This window comes from Pelmatolapia mariae, linkage group LG16_19 (genome assembly GCF_036321145.2).
Source record: "Pelmatolapia mariae isolate MD_Pm_ZW linkage group LG16_19, Pm_UMD_F_2, whole genome shotgun sequence".
Lineage (NCBI taxonomy): Eukaryota > Metazoa > Chordata > Actinopteri > Cichliformes > Cichlidae > Pelmatolapia > Pelmatolapia mariae.
This window is the reverse complement of record NC_086241.1, coordinates 17373220-17401092: the sequence shown is the minus strand read 5'-3', so window position 1 is coordinate 17401092 and position 27873 is coordinate 17373220. Positions and strand designations below refer to the sequence as shown.

Genomic DNA, 27873 nt, shown 5'->3' with positions numbered 1-27873 from the left:
TGTTTGGTTGTTCTGTCAAAGCCTGTGTGTTCAGGAGAGAGACCCAGCTCTCCTTCAGGCTTTGTTTTTTGTTTGCTTCCTGGTTGTTTTCCAGGGGCTTAGCATCAGGAGGCTGGATTGTATTACAGAGTGAGCAGTATGCTGCCACAGTGTGCCTTGCCAGGATGGATAAATAAAGTTAGCTGCGTGGTGCTTTATGGAGAAACAGCAGTGTGGCCATGTGCCTGAAGGTCTGTATGTGATCCTGGACCGTTTAGAAGAGCGTTGTTCTGTATGAAGTGCTTTAAAACAGACGCTTCTTGTGACGGCAAGCGTTAAACATGCAGGACCGCAGCCCTGTTCTCCACTGTACACACTCCTGCGCAGATAAACAGCTCAGTATCCCTGACTTGTCTTAATCTCCCTTTAGACTCTCTACCCTGTCTTAAGAGCAGCAACAACACCCTCCACTTAGAACACTGTGTTGAATTTTCTGCACCCGCTGGACTAATTAGATGTTTCTCAAAATGTGGCATAAGCCTTAAATGACTAAGAAACTGTTTCTGGATGATGTATTCTAATTTAATTGCAGATGTAGCATTCATTTATTGGAAAAAAGTTATCCCAAGAGAATTCCTAAAGATTGAGAAAAATGTCAAATCCATCTTAGTTGCCAGGCAGCCGCACTGCTCACTGTGTTATTAACCTAATCCACGAAGGAGGTAAAGTCTCATAAAATGCTAACAACAGAGAAATAAGCAGTGGCAAATAATGAGATTTGCTTGTCATGAGAGGTCCCGCTGTGTGTGTGTCTGTGTGTGTGGTTGTGTTACTGCAAGATGACAGGGGGCTGTTGCTGAAGGTGGCATAGTCAAGACGCACATATAGCCTGTGAGATAAAGCCTTCAGTAATACTGAATGTACTACTAACGGTGCAACTAAAAGAGACCCGTATCTCACAACATGTGTTTCCTCTGTCAGGAAGGGTGGGGGCCTCTGAGTGGGGGTGTCAGGGAATAGCTTGATACAGGTGCCAACAAATGTGAATACAACAGGAAAAAGGCGGTGTGCCATTCCTGGCTTTCCACTCAAGCGGAGCAGGGCTGATAAAGCAGTGATTGCCCTGTTTTAATGATCTTAGTGACTCAAATGTTGATTATTTTTCTTCTAAAATCGCAGTCCAAGTTTATTGCTTTTGTATGCTATGCAGTTATTATATGCTGGTGTTTGCATGGAAATAAAGATGTTTACACAGTGCCATGCACAAGATTTGATTGACCTAAACTCTCCTTAATTTATACGCAGGGGATTGAACTGAAATATACTGGTTAATATGATGTTTGACCACGTCTGTTTGGGGCATAATCTATAACTGTTTGTCGATTTTTGTTATGTTCTCAGAGTTTGTATAGATCGCATAGATGGATTTGGCCGTTTTGTAGCCATGACTTGTGACAGTTCCTTGCACCAGTTGTTTGTGGCCTTACTGGGCAACTGTGTAGTACAGTCATAAAGCTAAATCCAGTGCCACTTTAACTGTGCAGGTGCACGGACATGCGTTGCTCTCCTTCATCCTCTGTTTCCCTTGATTGTCAGTAGCGCTCATTGAACCAGGCTCAAGAGGATTTCCACTGATTCCAAACAAAGAGCCAAATGGGATTAGCTGATCCTTAAGGGTTCCCAAACTCCTCCATTATCCCCGCCCTGTCTCCCTCCTGCATGTTGCCAAACCGCAAAAGGCTGGCTTTTTCTGAACAGCAGATATTAAAGATTGCCACCTTATTTTTATTTCCTCCCGTTTACATTATTAGTCTGCACAGCTACATGTGTAACTGCAGACCTTTGATTACACTTTCACTTAAACCCTGTATCACGCTCTTCTGCATGTGACCATGGTTACGCTCTCCTCCGAGGGTGCAATGTGTCAATTTCCTGTTATTCTTCTTATTTCTCTCACCTAACACCTTTTACAACGAGACCAAAAATCATTAGCAATCACTAACAGCTTCTAAGGGGAGTGTCGACACTCGGGACTTAGCCCATCATGATCTTCTGATTAATAATCCTGCAGGTGATGCTGTCGTACGTCTGGCTCCATTTTCCACAGTTTGTAATCGAGGGCCACAGCATTATGTTGAAGACCACAGTATAGTGGAAGTTGTACATATAATAAACAAACTAGTCTCTGTTGTAGGTTTTTCATTAAAGCATCATGGCAGTGTATAGTAAGTCCACTGTTGAAAGTATTTAATCCATCCTGTCTAAATGGCTTTCACTGAAGGACTTTTGAAAAAATCTTAGAACAGACCATCTGTTGGACTTTTCCACCCTAATGCTGTGTGAGGATATAATTAATTAAATGCTCCAAACAGAAAGAAAACCACCTGGATTAATGATTAATTGCTGTTCGGTCCTTTAAAAAAAATATATATATATATATATATATCTTGTGTAATGCTTAAACTACGTGTTAATGAGTAGCGAGGACTGTGTTATCATGAAACTGGCTTTAAAAAAGCGTGTGTTAAGCTGTCTCTTGATCAGAACAAATGCGGTAGCTGGAAATAACAGTCTGGTTATATGTTACAGTGAAAGCCATCGGGATGGCCAAATGGCACATATCACATGGTTGAAAATTCCCTTAATGGGAGCCTGAGATTCAGCCTGAAGTCATCTAGACTACATGTTATTCCTCCCATAGTTCATATTTTCTATCCAGATCTGCCGTGCAGTCTCAGTCTATAAATTAGCAAGTTTGAAATACTCTGCGTACTGTGAAAGAACAGCATCATTGTCCTGAGGCACAGGGTGATCCGAGCATTTACCTCTGACTGGTGCTAATTCATGAAGTTTATCCTCAGGAACATTTTCAGAATCCAGACTAAATGACCCATTTAATGATCCGGAAACATTTAAAACAATTCTGGACCAGTGGTTGTGACAAAGTGTGTCTGTTTCTTCCCGTCATGTCAGGCCAGCATGGGCTTGTTTCAGGAGCAGACAGCTTTCAGCTTTCTTCATGCGTGTCAGAGCCTGACCGTGATGACAGCACTCTGTCTAACATCTCATTCACACCTGGGTGCTGGCCACTTACCTCCCGAGAGGTGTTTAAACTCTAAGTTCACTATGATGCGACATGACCCCATCAGCATTGTTTGGCTCAGTTTGACACGTAGTTCCCCTCGCGTTCCTACCTTAAACTGAAATAACCTGAACGAAAATCAGTCTCGCTCACAGTATCGCAGTATAAGCTGCCAACAGTTCTCATGCTTGTAATTTGGATGAGTTTTAGAGCTGTGTAAACACTGTGACAGCAGGGTTCTTCTAACGCTCTCTTCCTCTTAAGGCAGCACATGGGTCACCTCTTCTTCCTGTGCTGGAAAAGATGATTTTCACTCTGAGCCCCTGGAAATGACGCTTGTGTATCAAACAATGGCTGGTTTATCGTCCCGGTGATCGTTACGAGTGCAGGTCATTTCCACCGAAACGCTGTATCACACGGCAGCAGTATAATCCTTTTGTGCTTCTTCAATAAAGGAAAATTGTGTCATAATGCATAAGTAACCCATAATTACACAATATTTCCCATCAGTCATTAATAATGTGTCGTGAAGGGCTTAAAGTAAATTCAGTTAATCCTATGGGTTTCCATGTTGTATCATCACTTGCCTGTAGGTGGCAGTGACTTCTTTCATACTCTGTGTTGTATCTTTTACCTCTGGACAGAGCTTTTCAGTATCCCCTTACAGCATTCCCACACATCTGTGTGATCACTGTTTAATTGGCTTCTTTCTGCCTCCATCTGAAGTGTGAGCAGACATGAAGTCAATCTGAAAACAATTTTTTATCACAAATGCAGCTTTTTTTGTTGCTTTCTTGGACGTGCTTCAGTTGTTCATCGTTCGTGTTTGCGTGCTACAAAAACACAAAAAAAATAAAATAAATGAAGGCAGCATGAATTATGTTACCTTTTGCCAAGGGTAATTTTAAATATGCAATGTGATTGATTGTGTAAGTCCTTGATACTATAAGTAGCAAGTATTTTGTAATAGGATTGTTCCATGTTGTGTTTTCTGAAGCCAGAACACTGTTGGAAAGACTAAGAGGATGACTGCAGGCCCTGCAGGGCTTTGGCTCTGCTTCAGACCATCTCTGCTAGTGTTGCAGCAAAGGCTCTGAAAGGCACTCACTGGTTGAAGCATACATTAATGATTAACTAAACCAACTGCAGCAAGCCACACTGCAGATCCAGCAGAGCTTCATGGCACTCACGAGTGTAGATGAATGGCGTGTGTGGTTGCAGCGTATACTTATTCTGCGCCTGGTGGCTTGACTACAAAGTAAAGGAAGCGGTACCCCTCAGGAAAATGGCTCATTTTCTTCTCCTGGGATAAATAAATGATTCCCAAAATAACAAGAGGAAGGGGATGTGGCCTCTTATATTTATTTTGCACCATTTTACGGGGGTGAGGATAACCTGGGTGTCAGCTACAGGTCAAAAAGAGACTTTGATTGAATCCAAGTAGTAGTTACATTTAAAAAACTAGAAGAAATACTTGCAATACTCTCCCCAGACAATGATTGAAGTCTCTCCCATTGTCTAAAGCATTTTGTAGGTTGTAGTGTAAACTTAGCATCAGAAAAAGTGAAGTAGTGAGATTCCAGGCTTATCTCTGTAGCCCACCCACATGTGTAACTGTAGGGCAGTACCCATGACTCGCCTTGTAAACAAAAACCCTTGAGAAGCTGATTCTAATGTTTACATAGGACGCTTAATATTTCTTAATAGCACTCCTGGCTTCGTCCTCCTTCAGTAAAATTGAACTCCTTCCATTGGTGTTGTGAAACTTTGGAGGAAGGCATTGCTTTGCCAGAATTTCCACAACACTCAAGCTTTCGGGGGTTTATTGAGTGATGAAGTTTGAACGACAGCGGTGGAGCTAAAGGTGGCTTTGTTCCGACAGGGTTTACACACACACATCAGCAGGAAACAGCCACTTCCCTTTCAGAGTCCCCGGGCAGTTCCAGCTGGGAGGCACTGTGTTTTATCTGCCCTGTCGTGCTGGATTTGTGGGTGATGTCACTGTGGTCCGCTGCATAGTGACCTCGCTCTGGACAAACAAGCATACTGAAACGCACATACTCCTCCCTGCAGAGCCCCACAGCACACCCTGGGTATGGAAAGACGGCCAGCTGTGGACTTGACCTTCCAAGTCGAGAGGGTCCTCAGATGAGATGCCAGCTCCTCCCGCACTCCCCTCTACTCCTCAGACCCACGCGGAGACGTTTTTTGTCTTTGTTGTGCGTGAGATAGTCCACTCCTGAGTGTGAAAGGGGAACCTCAAGTTTAGGCTTTGCTGTCCACATGTGCTGGCTTTGATGTGTTTGTTTTTTTGTTAAAATTCGACTCCACCCAGACCTAGCTGTTAACAGCTTGAAATGGCTGTATTAGTACAAATGATGTTATTTTGGGGCGGGTTACTGCAGGCCAGTGATGGCGTCCACATGCAGCAGATGTTGGAAGTGTTTGGTGAGTCCAGCTGGAGGAAAGCAACAGTTGCTTACGAAATCTCAGAGGAAGTGTTGACTGCAACACTAAGAATGAATAAAAACCATCTGATCTGACGTCACAGCAGTCCTACACACACACGCATTACATCTAAGCGCCTTGAGGCAACTGTTGTTGTTGTAATTTGATGCTACATAAATAAAACTGAATTAAATCAAAATGAAAAATATCCACAGAAATCAGGGTTAGTGTTTGGATCATTGTATTTCTAATTATTAATTGACCAGTACAAGTATATTTTAGCCATCAGTGTGGTTTTTAGTGGGGATGGGTTCACATTTGCAATAAAGAATTTGATTGGATGACAAACATTACTGTCTATTACAGTTTCTGGCTGACATTTGCATTCACACTCAGATCCTGACAATTGTAGCCAGCTCACAGTGACTGTGGGGAGAAGGGAAACTGAAGGGACCCGTTGTTCTCATTTCCATCTCTATATTTTTATTCTTGCACTCTACTAGAGTAGCTTTGCAGGATTCACGGTTCAAAATAATCCCTGTTTATCCCATACTGGCCCTTTGTTCAGCTCCCCTGGTTAATCTATGTGAAAGGAGCCATTTTTACAGTTTTAAACCGACTTTCTTCTGTTTGGAAAACAGAGGATTTAACTGGCAGGTGGAAGGCTGTGGTTCTCACCGCCATAGCTGTTCACCTGATATGACACGACACGACACGAGTAGCAAAAATGTGTCTAAAACTGAGCATTTACAGCACCCTGAAGCTTTTATTTGAAACTTTGTCCGTGTTTATGAGCGGCCACCAGGCATTAAACGTCTTATAAATCACTCAGTTATGCTTCATATAAAACATGCAGTAACACTTAAAAATAGAATTTGTCCAAGTTCATAATAGCATGCCAGGAAGTGTAGTCCACTGCAGGGAACTTAAGCAGTGTTGTAACAACAGCAGCAGTAATCAATGACGCTCAACACAGCGAGCAGTGCTTCAGCCCAGCCCTTATCTGCTGCTGCAGATTTGAGCAGAGCTTCCAAATACCACAGAGGATGTTCACACTTGAATATCCATGCACAGACACCCTCTGTGCTCCGGCAGCGTACTCTAAACCCCCCCCCACCCCCCAACCTCAGTCCACCCACTAGTCTCACTGGCTTGCCTGGAGCTCTAACTCATGATTTAGTATGGATGACACAGTTCAACTGTCTACTGCTGGAGGCTACAGGACCACTTCATTTGTGAGCTATAGAGAAGCACAGTACAGATGTCCTCTATGGTATAGGATTGATTATATGAAGACAGTGTGTGTCACAGTGGGTTGGAGTTGTGAACCTCTTTCTTAAAGTAAATGATATTGTTTTTCTTACCTAGCAGCTTTTTTTGTGAGGACTGGCAGTACAGAGAAATACTACTACATCTAATGACCCACACATCCCCTGTTTGACCTTAATAATTTATCGCCCTTACACCGCACTACAATTCTCTTGCAGAACGCAGCCCAAAAACATATTTCTCGAGCAATTTGGGGGCATCTAATCAAACTTTTTTTTTTTTTTTAACAACTGAAAATCCACAGCTTCAAAATGAAGCGCAACAATAAGTAAAAACATCACATAACTATGTGTAAACCAAAGATTTGCTGGTTTTAATGTGAAAAAGAGCCTTTGAACTGTTATTTATTATCAGCAAACAGTCGGTGTGATTGATAACTCATGAATGGGTGTCTTGTTAATTCAAACAACCTCATGGACATATGTGTTTAATTTGTATACTTTTATATATATACTTTGCTCAACAGGAAACTAGTTTTTATTATGTCAGATCGGCAGGTCTGGTTGTAATGCATATATTACAGGATCCATGCAGAATACATGCATGCATGTTATCTCCTACTCCTCTTTCTCCATGATTCAGGTGTTCATTTCTTAAAATGTGCCGTGTGATGCACTAGATTCATATTTTTTCATCATTTTAGTAAATCCTGCATGCTGTAGTACCTTCGCGGCAAGATTTTTAGCGCCTCAGCACAATGTCGTTGCAGACGTGCTCCTACGTGCACGGGGACAAAATATTTACAATGACCAGCTGTCACACTTAAACCAATGACTGCTTCTTGCTTGAGCGATGTCTTACTGTTGGTGCTCAGTAATAACAGTTCAGTGATGACTGACAGATGGTAATAAACATGCTTGAGTCGCAACAAAAGTCGCCAAAAAGAAACAGACACAGCCTCAAAGAGGAGATTTATGACTTTGCAGTTTTAGTAGTTTTACAGCAGATTGCTTCTTGTTATTCCATAAACTAAGCCTAAAATCCCTTCGCTGCAGCGACAGGGGGATGGAGACAGGATCAGACGTGTGAGAAAAGGGATAAACCAAAAGAGGAAACGTATTTCCCAACAGATCAATGGGCATAATCATACTCTCGTCCCCTCCCTCCCCTCAGTTTATTTTCTCCCTCGTCTTCCCTCTCTCTTTCCTTCTCTTGCTGAATCCCCTCATCTGGGGGCTCAGCTGTTTTCCTCTGCAGCTCGTCTCATCCTGCACTCGAATGTAGTTCAGTGTGTCAAGCACCACTGAAATATTAACACAGCAGCAAGCAGAAATGCGTGCGAGCATTCGTGGCTTAGTGCACCATCGTGATGTAAGGGAATGCATCCCTCTCTCCAGACGTGTACCTGTGCGATCATTTGGGTTAAAGTGAACTAAAGAACAGCTGAAAGTTCATTGCTCAATAGTATTAATAAAAAAATCAATGCCACCATGTTTTACTGTTGAGAGAAGCATTAAGCATAATCATACTAAGCATAGCTGGTGCCAGGGGGACTCGCAGTGTTTGTGTAGCTTTAGGATGTGCATGCCACTTTGACAGTTGACTTTGAGGTCTTAAGGGGTCTTTGAGTGCGACTTAGAGCAGCAGGAAGTGAACAGACAGGATAAATAAACCAAGACAAATACTGCGGTGCTTCCTCGTCTCCTCCCCTCCCAATTCCTTATAATCAGGATGTAAAACACGAGCAAACACAGGAGGCAGATGGGATAATTTTGTAGGCTTTTAATGAGATTTTGTCCCACAGGTATAAAATGGCCCAAAGGTAGCACAAGGACTACATAAAACTAAAGATTTGCAAATGTAGAAGCAACAATATTTTGAAAGTGACCTAGAAAAAAATATTTCCTTTCCTGCTTTCATCTTCAGTCTTCCCGATCACAGTCCAGAGACATTTTAATCAAAGGCAGTTCTAGCAGATGAATCATTCCCTGACATTTCGAAAAAGCCTGTGTATGATCAAATTATGTAGTTCCATTCCCAGTATTTCTGTGTGTTTGGCAGAACGGGCAGCTTGTGATCAAGTGCAGCTAATCTTCGGTCAGGAAAGTGCTCCCTATTTGATGTCTTGGCCTAAAAGGCTTAAATCCTCCCATGTCCTCGGTCTGTTTTGGAAATGGAGATTTTTAGAAAGCCTTGAGTCAGGCCACTGGACATTTCAGTGCTTTTTTTGTTTATTTAGTGTATTTGTGTGCGTTAGGCAGGATTTCTTATCATATTTTCAGTTTATTTTGTGGTTTTACTGCAATATCTCTCGCCCACTGTTGTGCATATTATATAGCATCCATTTATGTGATTCATGCGCTTGTTTGGTCTGGGTTTTTTTTAGCTGAACTAAATAAGCATTGAGCCATATTGTTGCTTGCCTGACCATGGAATCAGACTCTCCCTCTGGATATGAAGGACTGCCTTTAGTGTAACCCACTTATTTTTGCAATTACTTGTCTGAATCCCTAAAGGAGTCCCATTTTTATGGAGTGAAAATGAAATGGGTTAATTCGTTTTTGGTATGCAAATGTGGGATTGAAAAGAGCAGGCAAAAAAGGATTGGGAAGAATTTGGAAATCCAGAGAGGCTCGGAGGAGATCAAGCAAGTGACTGAATAAGTGAGACAGATGCACACACGAGCCTGCGTTGCACCGAAGCTCAGCATTGGTTGAAGCTGCAGCAGAGCTCACACAGCATCCTTCATCCCCCCATCCCTCGTTCTTTGCTCTGCCTCCCTCACTCACTCACTCACTGTATCTCGCCTGCTGACTGAGGTATTTCTACAAGCACAGACTGGGACAGCCTTGACTCTTCTGCACGAGGTTTGTGTGTAAAGTCTCCAGCTATTCCTCTCCCTGGATCCTTTTTCCATGGACTCTGATGCTCTCTGTGTGGGTGAGAAGTTGCGGATGTGCATGTCAGAGTAAGATCATGGACCAGAGGGGAGCAGGAGACAGTGAAGGAAACTGGGTCACTGGCAGGCTCTCCTGACTGATGCCTGTTTGGACCTGGAGGGATGGGGTGCACCACCAGCACGGTTGTGTTTGATGGGCTGCGTACTGTCCTGGAGAGGAACTGTAGTGGCTACATCTGCAAGGAAGCAGCAGAGCCCACTGGACCGTCTGAGGCTGAGCGGGCGCTGAGTCGGAGAGAGTCGCGTGTATTGCCAACACCACGAATACTTAAGGTGTGTGTGTGTGTGTCTGTGCACTCTCTCTAACCCAATATAGTAGCTATTTATTTTTCTACCAACAAAAGCAACACAACTGTTTGTGTATTGAGCAAAAATCCATGTGGAAAAAAAAAGCTTACAGTATTCCTTCATTTTTTTACGCGCTATAATGTTAAATGTCCCAAGGACACAGTAACAAATCTAATATTGATTGATTTATCTAACCATCCAACCCATACCTTTTTTGTTTAGTACTTTGGTATTAAACAGGACAAAAACTAATCAACAAGCAGCGCATTTTATTACAGTCTTATTTTGAAAAGCAGGATGTTTGATGCCTTTTTTTGTTTTTCAATGAACTGGATCATGGTTTTAGCCAAAATACATTATAAACTAAGATCTCGGCATGAATCCAATGAGTGTGATGGCTAACGTCGCTGAATTTAGTTTTGAAACTCCTTTTAAAGTGGCGTTTCTGTCTACTAAAACTCTGCTATCATAAAAGTAATGGTAAGATATATTTGTAGCGCCTCAGAAGTAATATAACATGGAGAAAATCAGTAAATTCTGACATTATCTAATCAATAACAACTTCAGCACTATTTGAATATTTGTAAATCTTGTCGGAGAATGTCCTTTGCCGATTGGCTCTGCTAACATACTGAAGGAATACCTAATATATGACTAATTAAATTATTCAGATGGTAGACTCATTGAAACAAGGCTAAGTTTAACCTTATGGTATTTACACAACCGTTATTTACATTCAGCAGTTACACAAGTAAAAATCACTGTCTTTTGTGTCACGTGACTCTGCACCTATGAATGTTACCAGTAAAAGTAGGGCAGTAGGAGGGCCGACTGTTGCCTCTTGCTAAGCACTTCACGGGTTAAAGCCTCTGTGAGCAGGGATGGGGGGTGAGGAGGGTAAGGAGGGACAGTAAGCCCTGTGTCTGCTGGAAATCAATCACCGCCCTTCATCTGTGAACCAGCGGGCTTGGCAGGGTTTCTGCTGCTCCGTACCAGCTTGTCTTCTTCTTCTCGTTTGTGTTTACTCACTGCTGTGTGTGTGTGTGTGATGTCTTCTATGTGTTGCTGGTTCATCGTATCCACAGCAGAGAGCTGAGTGACAGTGGCAGGGAATTGGGTCAAGGGCACGCTTGCTTCTCTTGGCTCTGGAATGGTCTTATCACCCAAACGGGGGCAGTTAATCCTCTGTCAGCATCCATGGGCTTATAATCGATAGTTAAAATGTGCGAGGGATATGGTTCAGTCCAGAGTGGAACTGAAACTTACAAAAACTACCTAACAGAAGCAAAATTCTTAAAACCACACCAACCAGTTCAGTAATGTTAAATATATCACTACTAAAGCTACGCTTACTGCTATTAATAGCAAACAGCTAAATCATCATTCCCCCAACTTGATGAATGACATTCTAAGGAGCTGAAAAACACAATGAACAGGTGACAGGTATTGACAGCTATCATACCTGTTTTGTTTTGACAATTGAAGCGGAAGGAAAAGTTTAAAGGTTTGCAATTCTTTTGACCTTTTTAGAAATGTTTGAATTTCTTTTAAGTTTTTATTTCCCTTGATTTCATCGCTTTATTCGCTGTAGAGAAAACACAAACCAGGCAACCTTTTTGTTTGGATTACTTTAAAAAGTGTACCGTAGCAGTCGTAACCTTTTACTCCCTTCTGAGTTTTCATATGAGCCTTGGCCTTTGCGCACATTATCTTCATACAAAAATGTCTAAAACTGGGCAGGATGTGTGCTGCTTTGGGAACTGTTTGCACCTTTTTAATCCATTAAGCCCGGTTATAAAAAGACACAAGCCATTATGTTTGCCCTTTTAATTCCTTCTGATTGCAGCAGGTTATCACTTCTGGGCATTTTAAACATAGATGTTAAGCCAAGCGTGCATTCAGCTAGCTGCAGACAATCCTAGACGAAGCTGACTATGGGAAGCTGTCCGTGAGCCGTTTAATGTCTGGAGACATTGCCTGTTTACTGCTTTGTTGATTCACTCGCTGATTACAACAGCTCAGCCTTTCCTTCCTCGTGAAAGCTCTCGTATCGTTCTCCTTCAAAGAAAAGTCGCAGATTTGAGATAATGTGTGGGCTCCTGCGCAATGGTAATTTTTTTGTGTTGTTGTTCTTGAGAAAGCCTTGCTGTCAAGTGGTTGACTCACTCAGTAACAGAAGCACTTGAAGTGATGGAAAAAGAAAAACTGGTGAAAGATGATAGTACCTTTTGTCCAAATCTGTTTTGGGACTCCCACTCCCAACATAAGATCTGTGATGGTCTGTTTCCAATGACCTTTGCCAAATGGGTACATGTTTATACATTCCTTGTGTTAAGGAGTTAAAATACCAAACAGAGCCTGCATGACATCACCCAGAAGTTGTTCAGATTAAGTCAGTTAAATAGATTCAATCCTTTGACTTCTCTTTGATATTTACCCACACATTATGTTCACCCATCACACCCCTCCTGACCACACTGGGCAAACGCTACGATCAGTCTCTTTGTAGTTTTCATGTTTGATGCGTGTACAGGAAAACAACAACACCACATCTGTTTTTCTTAGTGATTGCTTCCTACTTTCAAGACATGTCAGCCTTACTTGCATCATTCCTCGCACCACCAGTGCATGTGTTCAGTGTTTATGTTGCTCACTTGGTGACTGATACATGGGATACATTGTGTGCAGCACTCAGGCTCATGTGCTTTAAAGGCATTCTGGCAACAGTAGTTTGATTTTCCCAGAGATGTAAAAGCAGCTTTATTCGTATTCAATACTGTTAGTTACATTTAAGGCTCGTTCATCAATAAAGCAATTTTGCTCTCTGTCTCTAATAGCTGCATTATTACCGAGTGCATTCCTGTAATGTAAAGTGAGACTTTTTTATTTTCTAGCTCTGCTGCAGACTCTTTGCCTCGTGATTGCATCCTGTTATTTTCAATGCCATTGTTTCCCACATCCTACTGCCATGATGTTATTAACAGAGACTACATACACAGTACAGCATCTTTATTACCTCTGGTTTAGTCAACAGTACAGGACCGTGTGGAGAAGTGACCGAAAACAGAGCAGAGAGGGGTGGGTGCTTGAGCTGCCGCTGTAGTGGAGCGCTGTGTTTTTTTGCTACATTACATTCCAGGTTACGCCCTGTTTTGCTTTAGCTCAGACGCTGCTTGCATCAAACCTTTGTTACGCAACCAAGAAGTCCAGTCATAGTCACGTCCAGGGTGGGGATCACAGCTTGATGTATGTGGGTAATTGCTTAATATTTTAACCTATTCTAATATTAGTCATTTCCTCCCTTTTCTTTTATTACCAGACAGAGATAAAAAAAAATTGCGATTGTGATTGAAAACAAAAGGGAAAAAAAAGACAGAAATCTACGAGAAACCAAAGATGGACATCTGATGATTGTCCAGATCCTTGAATATACTATTTTACAACTTCCATAGTGAATCGTATCATGCAAAAACATTGTAATAAAATATAATTTATATGATGTGTAATGATGCATAAGTGGATTACATCATTTAGGTCAAGATTAAGTGGCATATTGGACTTCAAATTCATTTTGTTTGTCGTGCCTCCCAGTTCTGTCATGAAATGGTTCGATAATGACGCAAAGTGAAACCAAACGAAATTTCTAAACGTTTCCAGAAATAAGAGGAAAAACCTCATCGCGAATAAGAGGACATTTTGCCTGATTGTTTCCAACACGGCCCACAGCTCTGATTTGTTTACATTTTTTTTAGTTAGATTTTTTTTTGTTCCTGAGCATTCATTTCTGGTCCACAGGTACAGCAACAAAGTGTGAGTCGTCAACAAACCGTCTTCTTTTTGTACATTTATGCCGTCAGTTTATTCTCACTCACAGGAGGGCATATGAAATTGTATTTGATCAGAATACACTTCCCAAAATATCCTTTGAGTGTTCTTCTGGCAACTTCAGTGTTTGTTCTGCTACTAAAAAGGCCTCAGCGGGCCTTCCTGCTTAGACCCAGTGCCAGCTTGCCCCAAAGAAATATGTTTGTAATCGTTTCCACGGAATTTGATTTAAGCATCGAGCCAAAAAATGTGAGTGCTGTGCCACGCCAGCATGTCCTCAATAAGTTATATTGCTGAGATATCTAGGAGGATTCAAAAAGTCGAGCATCTACTGCATCACTCTTCTTTTCTTTATCCGTGTTGTTTTTTAGTGGAGCGGGACGTATAGTCATACATATGTGTGCTAATATTTGAGAGTTTACTCGATTTACTCATGTACTAAACTGTAAATGCGTAAAGCTGTAGATGGACACAGTATAAATCGAAGAATGTGATACAGTAAAGACTTTTACTGGCTCCAGGACTGCAGTTGGAAGACTGAGAGGGGTAAACTATACTGCAGAGCAGAGCTTGCATCGATACCAAAATCAATACCAATATATGGTAATTAAAAAAGTCCAATATATTCACCAATACTTTTCTTTTTCTTTCAAACACATGAAACATAAATGCATTTCAATATCATTTGTTTGCGGCGTTCCGTGCACCTGTTGCCATCGGAGAAGTTGCTGAGCAACAGGACATCAACACTCGTTCAACATGTTTGACTAGACTTTCTCCCACCTCTTCTTTACCTTTTTTTTTTTTTAATTAACTTTTAGCTATTAGAAGTCTAGATAATATTGGCTGACTATATCAGTGAGGGTCAATATTTTGGTCAGGATCAACTGTAGAGAGCATCTCAACTGATTCTCTGCTTATGGTAAAGACTCAGTTAAACATGCAGCTCAATGGGAAAGTTATGGGAAAGTTCCTGATGCAAGTTTTCTGGAAAGTACCTTCCAGTTATATGTACAATATTTACTTTGTATAGGAATCGGGATATATGTAAAAGTGAAGCTCATATCAGGTCCTGCATAAAGAGCTTCTCTGTCAACTCTCATTATTCTGGCCAAACATTCAATCAATATGCAGCACAAAGACACCAGTCATCTGGGTTTTTTTTGTCAGTGTCGTTTTTTCTTTCTCTCAGTATTACCAGAGAGCTACCCTCAGGTTGTTTAGGTAATGGTTAGTTAGGGCTAAGGTCAAAGTAAAGTGAAACTTTTACCCAGCAGTTATATACTTATACTGCACCATACTATTCTCGGACACGTGACAAGCAAGAATTGCCCAAGTGTAGTTAGAAAGCACTGAAGGAAATCCCCATAACATCTCCATGCCTTTTGTCTTCCTAAAGTTCAGAACTTTAAGATATTCATTGTAAATAAATAAGGCCTTTTTTAGGCAATAGAAAAATGGCGTTTCAGCAGTGTTTAGGCTTATACCACTATTTTTGCTTAAAATATTTAATTGATTGATTTTTATTTATTTGGGTTTTTTTATATATTTTTTTGCTGGATCTTTAGGACAATTATACTGTTGAGTCGCACAGTGTTACATTTTATTTTTTATTACAACCAGCATCTAATTGATTATTTCATATGGATTTCTTAATAAATTGTCTCAGTTTGTGTTAATGTGAAAAAAATATTAACACCTCTTCACCCATTTTCACCAGCCGTCATTTCAGCTACCTGTGGAAAGCTGATTGCACTATGCCTTAAATGGGCATGGTGCAATCAGCTTTAATTTCATAAGGATAAGTTACAGCAATAAACTTGCCTATTGCCTGTTTAATATCCTGTTATTGATTTAGATCGAATTACCTATATAAGTGTGTCACATGTAACCCTTTGAAGGAAGCAGCTGCTCTCTCTCTTTCTTTTTAAACTGAGGTGCAGGCGTGAAACCATAACATCCACTCCTGCGGTGGCCCACCAGAGGAATCTGTAGGTGGAGCCCACTCCTGGGTGGGTTGAGAGGGGCTGCTTCATGCTGGAATCCCCCTTAAGCAGTTGCATCAACAAGCAGGGAGACAGAAGCTGGACCTAATCTGTCATCTGTGATTACAGCTACTGTCTCAGCTGTAGTCATGTATTGGAAGCAGGAGGGGCAAAAAAAAAGAAGAAAATTTAAGTGACTAATAACTCTGTCATATTGGCTGTCACAGCTGATTCATGTCCTGCTCAGTCTTACGTCTTCAAAAAGGTGGCAAAGATTTGTAAATGTTGCTTCTGGAGTCCTGCTACAATCTTAAGGGTTTGGGTTCAGCCTGGAAGCTCATCTTTAACCTTTCAAAAGAAAACTTGATCATGCTTCTTATTAATGTGTCACTAAAGTGCCTCATTGTTGTGTCACTCACTCTGGGCTTTTTTTTTTTTGATGAATTTGAACCCAGCTCTTATTTCAGCTGTCCCACATAAGGCGTGGATTGTGCCTGACCACACTGTAATTCTTGAGGAATGTGTATCTTTTCTTTTCTTTTCTTAACCCTTTGTTGCTGTGCAGGTGGATAGTGTGGGGTCATATAGCTTCATTGTGTGTGTGTGTGTGTGTGTGTGTGTGTGGGTGAGAGGGTGTTTAACTCCCCCAGGCTGCACAGCTGAGTGTAGGAGGGGCCATCTCCTCAGCCTGGGTGTGAGTCCACTGCTTTCAGTCAGAGCAGCCGTAGCTTGGAGTGAGCTAGGGACTGAAAAGGGAGATATACAAACTTTTTCCAGTACAAAGATTTTTCTCTACCTGATATGCTGGCTTGCGACTTCTCTTTGGGATCTGGCTTGGAAATATCTTACCACAAGTGTTGACAATGCAAGGAAGGGCTAGTAAAACTCCAAAAAAGGAGCTGGTCATTGAGAGTCCACAGCAGTACAAGAGGTTGGTTGCAGCTGAGCCTGAGGTAGATCCAGTGCCACAGGTGGTGGTAAGTCATTCAAGTAATTCACATAGAGATGTGAGACTTTTTGGTTTACATTTAAAAATAAAAAAAAAAATCAGTACTGACGTCTCAAATTTGCTCTGATCCTCGAGAAAGTAAGTCGTGTAAAGGTTAACCTCAGCCATAAAGTGCCAAAAGCAGGTGTCATGTGAGCGTTTGTGCTGGTTCACTCTCTCGCCTCCTTTCATAGAAACAGTGCTGCCAGCTCACATTTCAAATTTGCAGTGTTAGCACCAGCACGGGGGAAGGTTGAACTTTATTAGCACTTTACTACCTGGATGAATACATCACAGGTCCCTCGACTTTATTCTCAAAGATTGCTTTGGCTCGTAAAATGTTTTATTTGGCGCAAAAGTCAGCGACCGCGACAGTGATGATTTCCTGCCCTTTAATGAAGGTGTCCAGTGGTCAGGCCCTCTGCAGAGTCAACCAAACAATCAGTGACAAGATTGAGAGGCACTACACAGCACCATTGTTTCAGGCTGCGTGAGGGTGCAGTGATGTGGAGGAGTGGGAGATGCAGATAAACAGCTGCCCGATCGCTGTAGAGAGGGAGTGGAAGGGATGGCTTCATGAGCGTCTGTTTTCTGTTCTTACAGGGTTGGCTCGCCTGTTTGCTGACTTGAGTTTACAGCTGTTGAATATACAGTCTGCACGTTTCTGCTTGGGTGTGTAGACAACCAAGAAATATAACTGGAGCTTCAGTGTTTTCTGATTGACAGTGAAACGTTACCGTTAGTCTTGAAGGCATTTGTTCAACAGGTGATTTCAAATACCTTCTTAAAGGACTAATTTGACAATAAGACAGTGTAAATTTGGGGCTATGTATCGACTATGGTCAGCACTGTGGGTTAAGAGAATGACAGAGCTTTTGCGCTCAGTGCTGAGTGCACTGTGTGGTTGACCACTTTGGGCCACTGACAAAGCAATGTGGAGGCGCCCAGAGGAGTTTAGAGGGAATCAGCAGCAATATCCATTACTGGTGAGAAAAGGGGCACCATCACTAAAACGGGGTCAAATCTTTCAGCACATACTTTATTTAAATGTAGTTACTACCACATCTTTACTAGCTTGGTTTTGACCATACACCAGAGGCTTCATTAGGTTATTTCTAGTATATATTTGGTTTGTTTATGGCATCTTTCAGCCTCAGATTGCTCACTTGTTCACTTTTTCTCTAATAGCTTAAACCCTCCTTTCCAAAAGTCTCAAACTTATGGCAGAACTTCTCTGACAAACAGTCCTGGTGTGGTGATGACATCACTATGATAGGAGTGGCACATGGAAATTGTAAAATATTTCTCCACAGCATTGCTTCAGTACATTGAGGTCTGCAGGTATTTGTTTTTGCACAGCTTGCTTAAGGTCCAGCCAGCATTTCAGTTGGGTTGAGGTCTGGGCTTTGATTTTTTTTTTTTTTTTTTTGTAGATTTGCTGTTGTGCTTTGAATCATTGTCCTGTGGCTTGACCCTCTACATCCAAGCTTTAGCTGACAGATGAGTAGCCTCACAGTTAACTCCAGATAGCTTTTATTGTTTTTATCTCATTTGATTATTTTAGATGCACAGCACTTTGGTCAATAGAAGCACCAAGGGTATCTTTAGTTTGTCACATGTTTGGCTTTGTTATTGGTTTTTGCTAAATAAAGACTAACATGGTGACACAGTAAAACCTCAGACTTGAAAGAGGGTGTACTTTTTTTTTTTCTTTTTTCTTTTTTACGTCTCTTGCCTGCTCATTGTTTGTTTTCTAAGATTGCTCATCATATATAAACACTGTCAGAATGTGCTTCTGTTCCCTTTCACTTGGAAAAAAGGGAAATTGTAGTTTGTTTTGTTATTAAATAGGTTTGATTTTACTCATGTAAGATCAGATCAGGCCATTTGTTGCCTATTAAGTAGAATGACCCCTCTGCTCAAGAGTATCCCTTGCGGGTGTTTGGTTTAGTCAAACCTGATTCATTGTGTTTTGAGGTTTTTTCCCAGGTCATTGCTTAATAATGACAGTATAGGTGTGTTTGCCTGACATTCTTAAGACTTCAGTATCTGCTAAAGGCTCTCAGATTGTTTGTGGAGATATGGAGATTTTAGGCGTCGGATTAAGTAAGACATACTCGTATTTATCTTATCTTTCCATAAATTCTTTCCTGGCTTACCCGTCTGACATCTAGAAATCTCTCCATCCATCAGTTTTTTTTTCACTTCTAAGGGGAGCACAGTTTATTGAAGTTTAACTGCAGATAATTGTATATTCGTGTTTAAATAAAACTTGTGAAGAAGAAGTTGTCTGCTATGTCACAACCTGCTTCAGCTGACAGACATGGTGGCACCATCTTTGCTCTCCTATTCCCTCCCTGTCCTTGAAACTGATACAAGGTCCTGCCCCCTCTGTCCTCGCTCTACTCTGTTATTAACAAAGGTTGCTACATAGCAACATAGATTCAGGCAGGTCTACATGCATGACTCCCCCCCCCCCAACCATCTGAGATCATGCTAACATTATCTGTCCCAGATGTGGGAGGAACGAGTGAGCAGTGCTGTCGCTCAGCCCTGAAGTCTGCTGATCTGTCACTGCTTGTTTTTCACTTTGCTCGTTGTTAGATTTATCCTCCCATCCCAACAGATAAAAGCGTTGACAGCTTGCGTTCTGTCCGGTGGCCACTGCATCCTCCTGCGACTTATAGGCTTTCTCCTTGGGGGTGTAGAGTGGGTCAGCACTCTAACCTGCTTCAGCAAGAACTATGACGATAAACCAAAAAATCTGCTCTTTAAAACAAAACAAAGCATTTGTAGACTGATTTCTAGTTAAAGACCCTCATTGCTTTATGTCGTAGAGAATAATTACAATGTCCTGTATGTTGTCCAGATGGAGTGTAGTATGATGTGTGCCGTCGTAAAGAGTTGAGCTCATTGAGACCCTCCTTATCCTTGAAGCAGATGCACTTTCTCTGGGCAGATGGAGCCCTGATTGACTTGTCACTGTGCATCTAACAGAAACATGTCTTATTATGCCCAGTGTGACAACACGGCTGGATAAATCCAAGTCTGTTGACTGTGATCTCTTCTCCTGCACATGCTTATTTAAAGTGCATTCCTGTTAGTTATGGTTTACCAGCTTTGTTTTTTATTTTGTTGCTTATTCATCAAGATCCCCCACTATGTAAGTGTAAGCATCATCACATAGGTTAACCACACACCAAACTGCCTTTGTTTGAATGTCTTTTCTTTGCTCGCACCGAATGCACTTGTGCATGCACGTCTTTTTTTTAAATATTCTGTGCTAAAAATGGGCAGTTTTTATTCAGAAGTTTGCTCCTATATCTGATCTCTACATCTCTACAAACGCAATAATAAATTGATATGTCCTTTGAGACCAATTTATGCCTGTCGTCAAGTTTCATTTAGTTGATGAGAAAGTGATGAAGGTCTGAAAACTGAAAGGAGGTAATGGGTTTTTACTCTCCAATGCTAAGGGGTTGGCATGCCAACAGTAATCTTGTTATGCCTGATTGTTTGCATATTGTTACTCATTTCCTTGATCTCTCTTCTGAATCCATCCAATAACGTCACAGATAGCTTCTTCTGTGCCTTCATGCTACTTGCTTTAGTTTTGTAGTTTAATCCACAACTGTGTGTTTATGTGTTTTCTAGGTAAAACCAAAGGTGATCGAGCCACTCGATTATGAAAATGTGCTGGTGCAGAGGAAGACGCAGATCCTTAGCGATGTCCTCAGAGACATGCTGCAGTTCCCCCTTGAGGACTTTGAGGTGAGTGTCTAAACTTTTCATGCACATTTTTCAGCAGACTCGCCATCTATGTTTGCAGAAGTATAGATGGTGAGTCTTACTATAGTAAATGTGACTCTGGGGTTAAATTGCTGAGGAGCAGCTATGAAACTATGAAAAAATGTTCCATAGCAAATGGTGGTGTGCGTCTTTAGTGCTCTGGTTTCCGTTGTTGCTATACACTTCTGGTGCAAAGTCAGGCAGACAGGAGTTAAACTGTCCTCCTGTGTATTGCTGCTAAACACACGAGCTCGTTACATTTACTGGTATCTATACAATATTAATATTTACTCGTCCACTTGCGTGTTTTCTTTTTTGTGTTTGTTTGAAGTGGTTTTTCCTTTGGCCCAGGCGCAGCCACTATTGTGATGATGGGTGTAGCCACTGACAAAGGCTTTCCTTTTGTTTATATCCTCCTCTGCTGCAGCAAGAGATGGGTCAGGGGCCATCTGTTTAATTGGCTCATTCTGTGTCCCATGTTGTGACAGAGTAAGTGTTATCTCCAGCCACACCGTGCAGGATGTGCGTCCCTCACACTTTCCACGCTGCGGCTGGAAAATCTAAAATGGAGATCTGGCCCAGAGCTGGTACTTCAGGAAATGAGACTTCTTTGAAGGATGTTAGTATATCCTCAGATCTAACCCTACCACTTTGTCTCACATTGCTGTCAAAGCTTTATAGAGTCTGGGCCTTTAATATAACACCACTCCAGTAAGGGAAGTCTTTTTTTGGGTTTGTCTAATGACTTTAACATCTTTTGTCTGAATTCCCACATTGGTTGAAGAATACAGTTATTATTTATTGGAGTTGTAAATGGTATGTGTATTCCTCAGGATGTACAGGTCATTCAGATTGCTCTGATCCAAAGAGTTACAGTCAGAAATCTATTTGTGTCAACATCCTCTCCTGTAACGGGAACTGCAAAGTACAAGTTTCACCTGGAAAATTTTGGAATGTTTTGGCATTACATCAGGAATTGGCTCTAATTTTATGCTAGTGGAGTTGGTCCTTTATTATCAACACTATACCACCGAATTGATGCAGTGAGAATAAAAGACAAACATGCTATTTCATGTGTTTCTGATACCAGTACACACCTATGCTACAGTATTACTGGGTCTGTTCATGCTGTTGGCAAACTGATATAGTTAATCACACTGAGAAAAGTAAAGAAAAAAATATGGTAGTTCTTGTTTATATGAATAAATATAAGATTTATACCATCCATTGTCCAATCCCTTTAAGAGTATAAAAACTGGGGCATTTTTGTGGGTCTTCTTCACTGTAAATGTCATTTTAGTCTGTTGTTAGGTGGTTGCCAGGTAACGGGCCACACAGTAAACTGGGATTGTTGTGCAGGGACACATCAGTTAGATGAACTCAGTTTTGTTCAATTTCAGTTTTATCTCAGTCCCAGTTTGTCTTGTGGCCCACTGGGAAAATGAATTGCCCCTCCCCCCCGCGACATATAATAACAAAGTTTCTGTCTCCTCAGCCAGTGACGGCAGAGGGCCGCCCCTCCCTGAGCCTGGTTCTGCCGGAGGTTTCTTCCTGTTAAAAGGGAGTTCTTCCTTCCCACTGTCGCCAAAGTGCTTGCTCATAGGTGGTCATACGATTGTTGGGTTTTTCTATGTATGCATTATTGTTGGGTCTATCTTACAATATAAAGCGCCTTGAGGTAACTGTTGCTGTGATTTGGCGCTGTTTAAATTGAATTGAATGTGGATATGAATTAGGTAGTATTGTAATGTAATGAAAATTATACAACACTTTTCTAAGTTGTTATTAGTGCATAAATGGTAAAAATGGCCCATTTTAGCTCGAGATGCTAGGATTGCAGTTTAATTGGCCGGTACCTTGCTTGTTTGTTTGTTTGTTTGTTTGTTTGTTTGTTTGTTTTTTGTCAGGTACGTGCATCATTTTCCAGTGTGTATAAATTTAGCAGAAAAGAGGACATCATCCCTTTTTTTTCTTTTTCACTTGTCTCCGTACTTTTCCTTGTAACTGCTTTGGTCCTTTGCTGATACCGAGGCTGCTGATTTGTGGCTGGCTCTGAACACTGTAGAGTTTTAGATTTGTCCACTTTTCTTTGTTTGGATTCCTTTAAATATCCACGTTCAGTTGGGTTAAGTGTTGTTAATTCGACAGGGTTTGTTGTCCAGACATTTTAGTGTCCGTTCAACCACTGTTTACTTTGGTGAACTTTGTGCTTCAAATCACAGTGAAATCTTTCCAAGCTAGTGACATATTAGTGGAAGAAATGTGTTAGCATTTGGCTGTGAATGTGAGCGTGACTATTGGCCTGCATTGCTGTCCACGTGTTGCATGAAACGGACCGGCTCATGACACTCAAAGTCTGTAAACATCTAGTAGATGGTTGTTAGGCAACATGTTAATTCATAATATCCATAATAAATAAAAACTAATGGGCAGAGATGTAGTAGGTATACTGTGTACCAAGTTTGAGTGCTGAACTCCTGGTCACTTAGGAGTTTCCTGACAGTTGGATGGAGATTTTCTCTGCTCCACCCTTAATCAAATCATGAGTCCTTACCTAAGACACAGGCGAAATCACAAAATTTGAGGTCAAAATGTTTGATTCCCAGCTCTCTTTGCCACCTTCACTGTGAAACATAAGCCACTCATAGTCAGTTTTTAGTGCATCTATAAATCGCTTCAGGTGCAAAATGCCCCAAATGACTGTGACATTTCAAGTCATTAGCATAATGAGTACAGCTTTTAGACACCAATACATGCTCAGAATTATTTTTATTGTTAATGTATTTTTTGTCAAAGCAAGGATGCATTCTCTGTAAATGATGTGTAATTGCTAACTGCAGGGATCCTTAAGGCTTCTTGACTGAGCTTTGTGATGAAATACATTTTAACTTGAGTCTTTATGAATAGCATGTTTTGTTTTGATGTTTATTTTTTTTAAGCAAGATTGCAAATATAGGATGATTAATGATAATTTAGTGATGGCTTCATAGTGTTTCGTGTGATGTAATGAATGCCCTGCTTAACATGATTGCTTAAATGAAGAGTGAACTGGAAATACATCAGAATAACAGATTTTTATTTTTAGGTGATGATCCAGTCATGGTTACGTCATCATGCTGTCATAAACTTTTTTTTTTCCTTTCTTCTTACTAATCACTCTTAAAATAGTTAAAAGTCATTGGCTAAAGATTTAGTTATGACCCAACCTGTGGATTTGGAGAATCATTGCAACCATATATGAACACTTTTAGAAATAATCTGTTTTTTCAAATGCTCAAACAGGACTTGATTTAAGTTACATGGGATGATCTTCACATGTGAGATCAGCCTTCCCACAAACCTGCCAAAGTTGCTGTTTGGATGTGTAATGGGGACTTGGGTCTATCTGGGGAAAATAACCTTTAAATAATTCCTTGTCACTGGTGTGTAGAGCCACAGCTTTAATGATTAGAATATAAATGAAAGCAGCAGGTCTGCTTAGTGTTTCTAACTTTGGAATTGACTCTGGATAGAGAAGCGGTTGTTACGGTTTGTAAGGCCTGGCAGCTGGGTGCTTGGTGACGGCAGGACAGCCTTGACTCTGACTTCTCATGCATATCCACGTATAGCCTGCTGCTATGAGCATAACATGCCAGCTTCACACACAAACAGTACGTTGTCAGGGGCTGACAGGTGATTCTGACTGAGGGGGGGTTAAAAAAAAAACACGGGAGGCTCAGTGACTGATCTTAACATCTGTTTCTGCCTGTCTAGACTCTTGTTCAGGCAAGGTTGTAATCAGCTTTCGGTGTTTTTGGGGAGTTGTGTCAGTGTATGACCAGTGAGTGTTATGTAGAAATCTCAGTCTGCATAAAGATACTTCTAAGGATACAGGTCATGAGTCGAGGCAGAAAGACCTCCTCTATCTCTGAGTTATTTTTGTATAAATCCAGTTTTTGTCTGTTTCCCGGTATTGGAAACCTCTATCAAGTCTCTACCTTATCTTATTCCCTCTGGCTCATCAAAAGTCATGAGCTGTTCTTCTGGTAGGCGATGTTTATATCAGCTCCATCTGCTTTTGATCAAGATACTGCTGGCAAAGTGGAGGGAGGGTTGGGTTGGTCTCTCTGTGTGAGGTTCCTGGAGAAATTTGTCCAAGATTAGCAGAATAGGAGTCTTCCTTTCCCCTCAATTTGATATATGCACTTTGTCTAAGGCCCCCCCCTTAACTGCGAGATCTGCAGATCAGAGCATTATTCTTGTTTCTTTACTTTGCCGTGTCCCTAAGGTTATGGTAACACCAGTGTTCTATATGATATTCTCTGTCAACCATTCCACGGAATGAACAGTTTCCTGAGTGGAGGAATTTGCAGCCAAATTCCTAATTTCTGTGGAGGAATTTGGCTGCAGGTTGCATTTGTTCCTAAATGTATCTAATGAACATCATGTTGTATTGAAGGGGACTTTAAACAGAATGAAAGTCAGAAATCCAGTGAGAGGTAGGGTCTTCTTTCCCATGGGCCGGTATAAAATCCAAGTAAACTGAGCAACAAGGAGGTTTGGCTACCACTGGCCATTAGAAAAGATTCAGGTTTAAGGCTTTACTGGACTGGTGTCACTTTTCAGACTTGCTGTCCATCAATCATTATCCACAGTCTATACCAAATATTTGCAGAACTAACGACATAACTGTCAGCATTGGCATAATTTAGTATTTACTAGTAGTGAGTGTTAGTTAACTACAGTTCATCAGCTTGCTAAGTAAATATTTTACCTGGCGTACATGAAGGCAAGCTCATATTTGCATAAGCTCAAAGCACTGCTTTGCTTGTTTTTCAGTCTGTCGGAGCTGTTGGGAAGTGGTCAAGTTCTTGTCTCCAGCTCAGCTTGGAGAAAGAAGATTGATAGTTTAGATAAAATATTGATGGGGTCTTATTGAACTTGGCCATCTCCCATAACAATTTGGGGAATGTTAAACCAGAGGATCTGACAATTCTCTGTGGCAACTTGTAGTCCAGTTAAATGCTTCTTTTTGCCCACTTCCTGGTTGCCTCTTGCGTCCATGCCTGTTTATTTCTGCTGCTTTCAGTGCAAAGATCATTATCTCCCCTGCAGGAAACATGGGTAGCAGACAGGAAAAGGGAGACTTGACGTTCACAATTAAGAGCTGGGGAATTTGTTGACATTAACACAGTAAGGACTGGATCTAACACCACATGCAAGTTTATAGAGGGCAAGAGGGGAGGCAAAGACAGCAGTTTTAGTATTTGTCTTGGGGTCATTCCAGATCTAGAAAAACAAGCTTTTGTGAAACAACTTCTTTTATCCCGTAACTGTGAAATGCCACATTTGACTGATTATCATATTGTGTAGCTTCATTTTAATGAAATCAGATGAATCTGATTTCAGATCTTTGAGGTGCATATTCTTTGAAGGCCATAAAGCTACTAAAAAGAAATCATACAGTAAACCAACGTGAATACTGTATACCCAGGACTCCAGCTTCAGATTCTTATAACAACTGGGAAACTCATTTTTGGAAACCTCAGTCATATCCAACACTGCTTGCTCCAAAGCAGGTTTTTTTCCTGGCTCAGAGTGAGCTTTTGTGGATTAACTCCACCAATGCTTCACAAGAGCAAAAACAAAAAGAATGCTTTTTCTAATCAGTGTGAATTAATGTAAAGTTACATAGTTGTTACACACAATAGTCGATTGACTATTGCTTTATTACATCTCCACAGGTTATTAAAATTATTTTTACATCTCTGCCAAGGATCTAGTGACATGAAAGTCACAGTAATCAACCTGCTGGTGCTGTCGTTTTGAGCGTTTTGGCATGCTGATGTTTGTCGAGCACTAGGATTTGCATCCTTAGTGATCGATAAAAGCGGCTGTGTTGGTCTTGCTTAAATAAAATTTAAGGCTTTTTACTTTAATTACACTACAGGGTCTTGATTATTTTTGCTACTGTGTTGCCTGTCTGTAGAGTCAACCTGTTGGTCATTAGCGAAAGGCTTAAACACATCCATCAGTAGGCCTTAAAGTCAGATGATGTGGGCAGGCATCCCACTGTGTCTCTGACTTACTTGCACGCTTTGAACCCCAGATAACCTGTGGTAATTTCACAAGACCATTTCAAGAGAAAGCACACTTTTTTTCAGTTTCAGTTTTGGTCATCCTTTGTGGTCTGCTGTAATCTCATAGTTACGTTTCTGCTGACGATTTAGACATTTGCTTTGTTTTCGCAGATTTCCACTTTGAGGAGGCAAGGGAGAACCCTGTACCCCACAGTGCCTGAAAATGCAGAGAGGGACGCCCAGAGTCTGTTCGTCCAAGAGGTGGGCTGATTTTTAAGATATTGTTTGAAGGACTTTCACTCACAGAGAGCCTGCAGGAAGACACAGTGAAATAATTGAATCCAAATATTGGAAATAATTGGGGGTAATAATCCCAAAAAACTGAACCACTGACAACATTTAATAGTGGAATAGACTCTAAGACCAAGTAGAGCCAATTAAATCATCTTACATGATAATACATGAAATCTCTTTCTGTTTCCATCCAAACTCTTACACAATCAAAAGTTGAGCAACCAAAATTGGCACACAAGGACATCTCAGGCCCCTGAAGGCTCTTATTTTTATCAGACATGATGACATCATTATGTTACCTAGCAACCACCTGAAAAGAGACTAAAATGACCCATTTGTATCCACAAAACTTGAATTATGTCTCACATGTTATGATAACAGATTATGGCGCTTTGCAACCATTAACAAACAGACTAAAAACAGTACTGTAGCATGGATATATGCTAGTATATTATATTGAGAGAGATTCCTTTCATGCCTGTTGAGAGTAATGGTCCAAAAGGCATGTAAAGCACACCAAAGTTCATTTGCAAAACAAATGTTTCCATTATGCACAAAGTAAGTAAGTACACTTAATATGATTGTATATGTATCTTTTTAATGATAGATGTTTGAAAACGGCGTCAGCGCTTCAGGCTAGTAAGAACTTGGTCAATTATATCAGTCATAAACCACAGACGCACAGTGACGCTAATTTGGCTCATTACCAAATATATTACCTAATATTAGCAGTTATGAATGTTGCAAGTCATAGCGCATCAGGAAGTCATCGAGGAGCCTCGTTATAGATCATCATTGGAAGCATCGGGACTATTTGTGCCCTTTTTTCTCAGTAACATCTATTTATGGTACAATACACTGAAATTAAGTGCAACTAATTTGATAAGTTTATCAAGCTTTTGCTTGTT

General features: G+C 41.0%; 1 protein-coding gene across 8 annotated transcripts in view; it reads left to right on the top strand.

Moving 5' to 3' along the window:
* Window positions 1-27873, top strand: part of zmp:0000001200 (dedicator of cytokinesis protein 9) — a 74119-nt gene that overhangs the window by 10841 nt on the left and 35405 nt on the right. For 3 of the 8 annotated variants that reach the window (XM_063498478.1, XM_063498477.1, XM_063498476.1), the window contains exons 1-3: window positions 9559-10010; window positions 20478-20594; window positions 26843-26932. In XM_063498478.1, coding sequence (XP_063354548.1) covers window positions 9840-10010; window positions 20478-20594; window positions 26843-26932 — 378 coding nt within the window. In that variant the 5' untranslated portion in view covers window positions 9559-9839. Of the gene's footprint in view, window positions 1-9557; window positions 10011-16575; window positions 16813-20477; window positions 20595-26842; window positions 26933-27873 lie in introns of those variants that run through there. The other 5 variants (XM_063498475.1, XM_063498474.1, XM_063498482.1 and 2 more) reach the window with 3 other exon arrangements.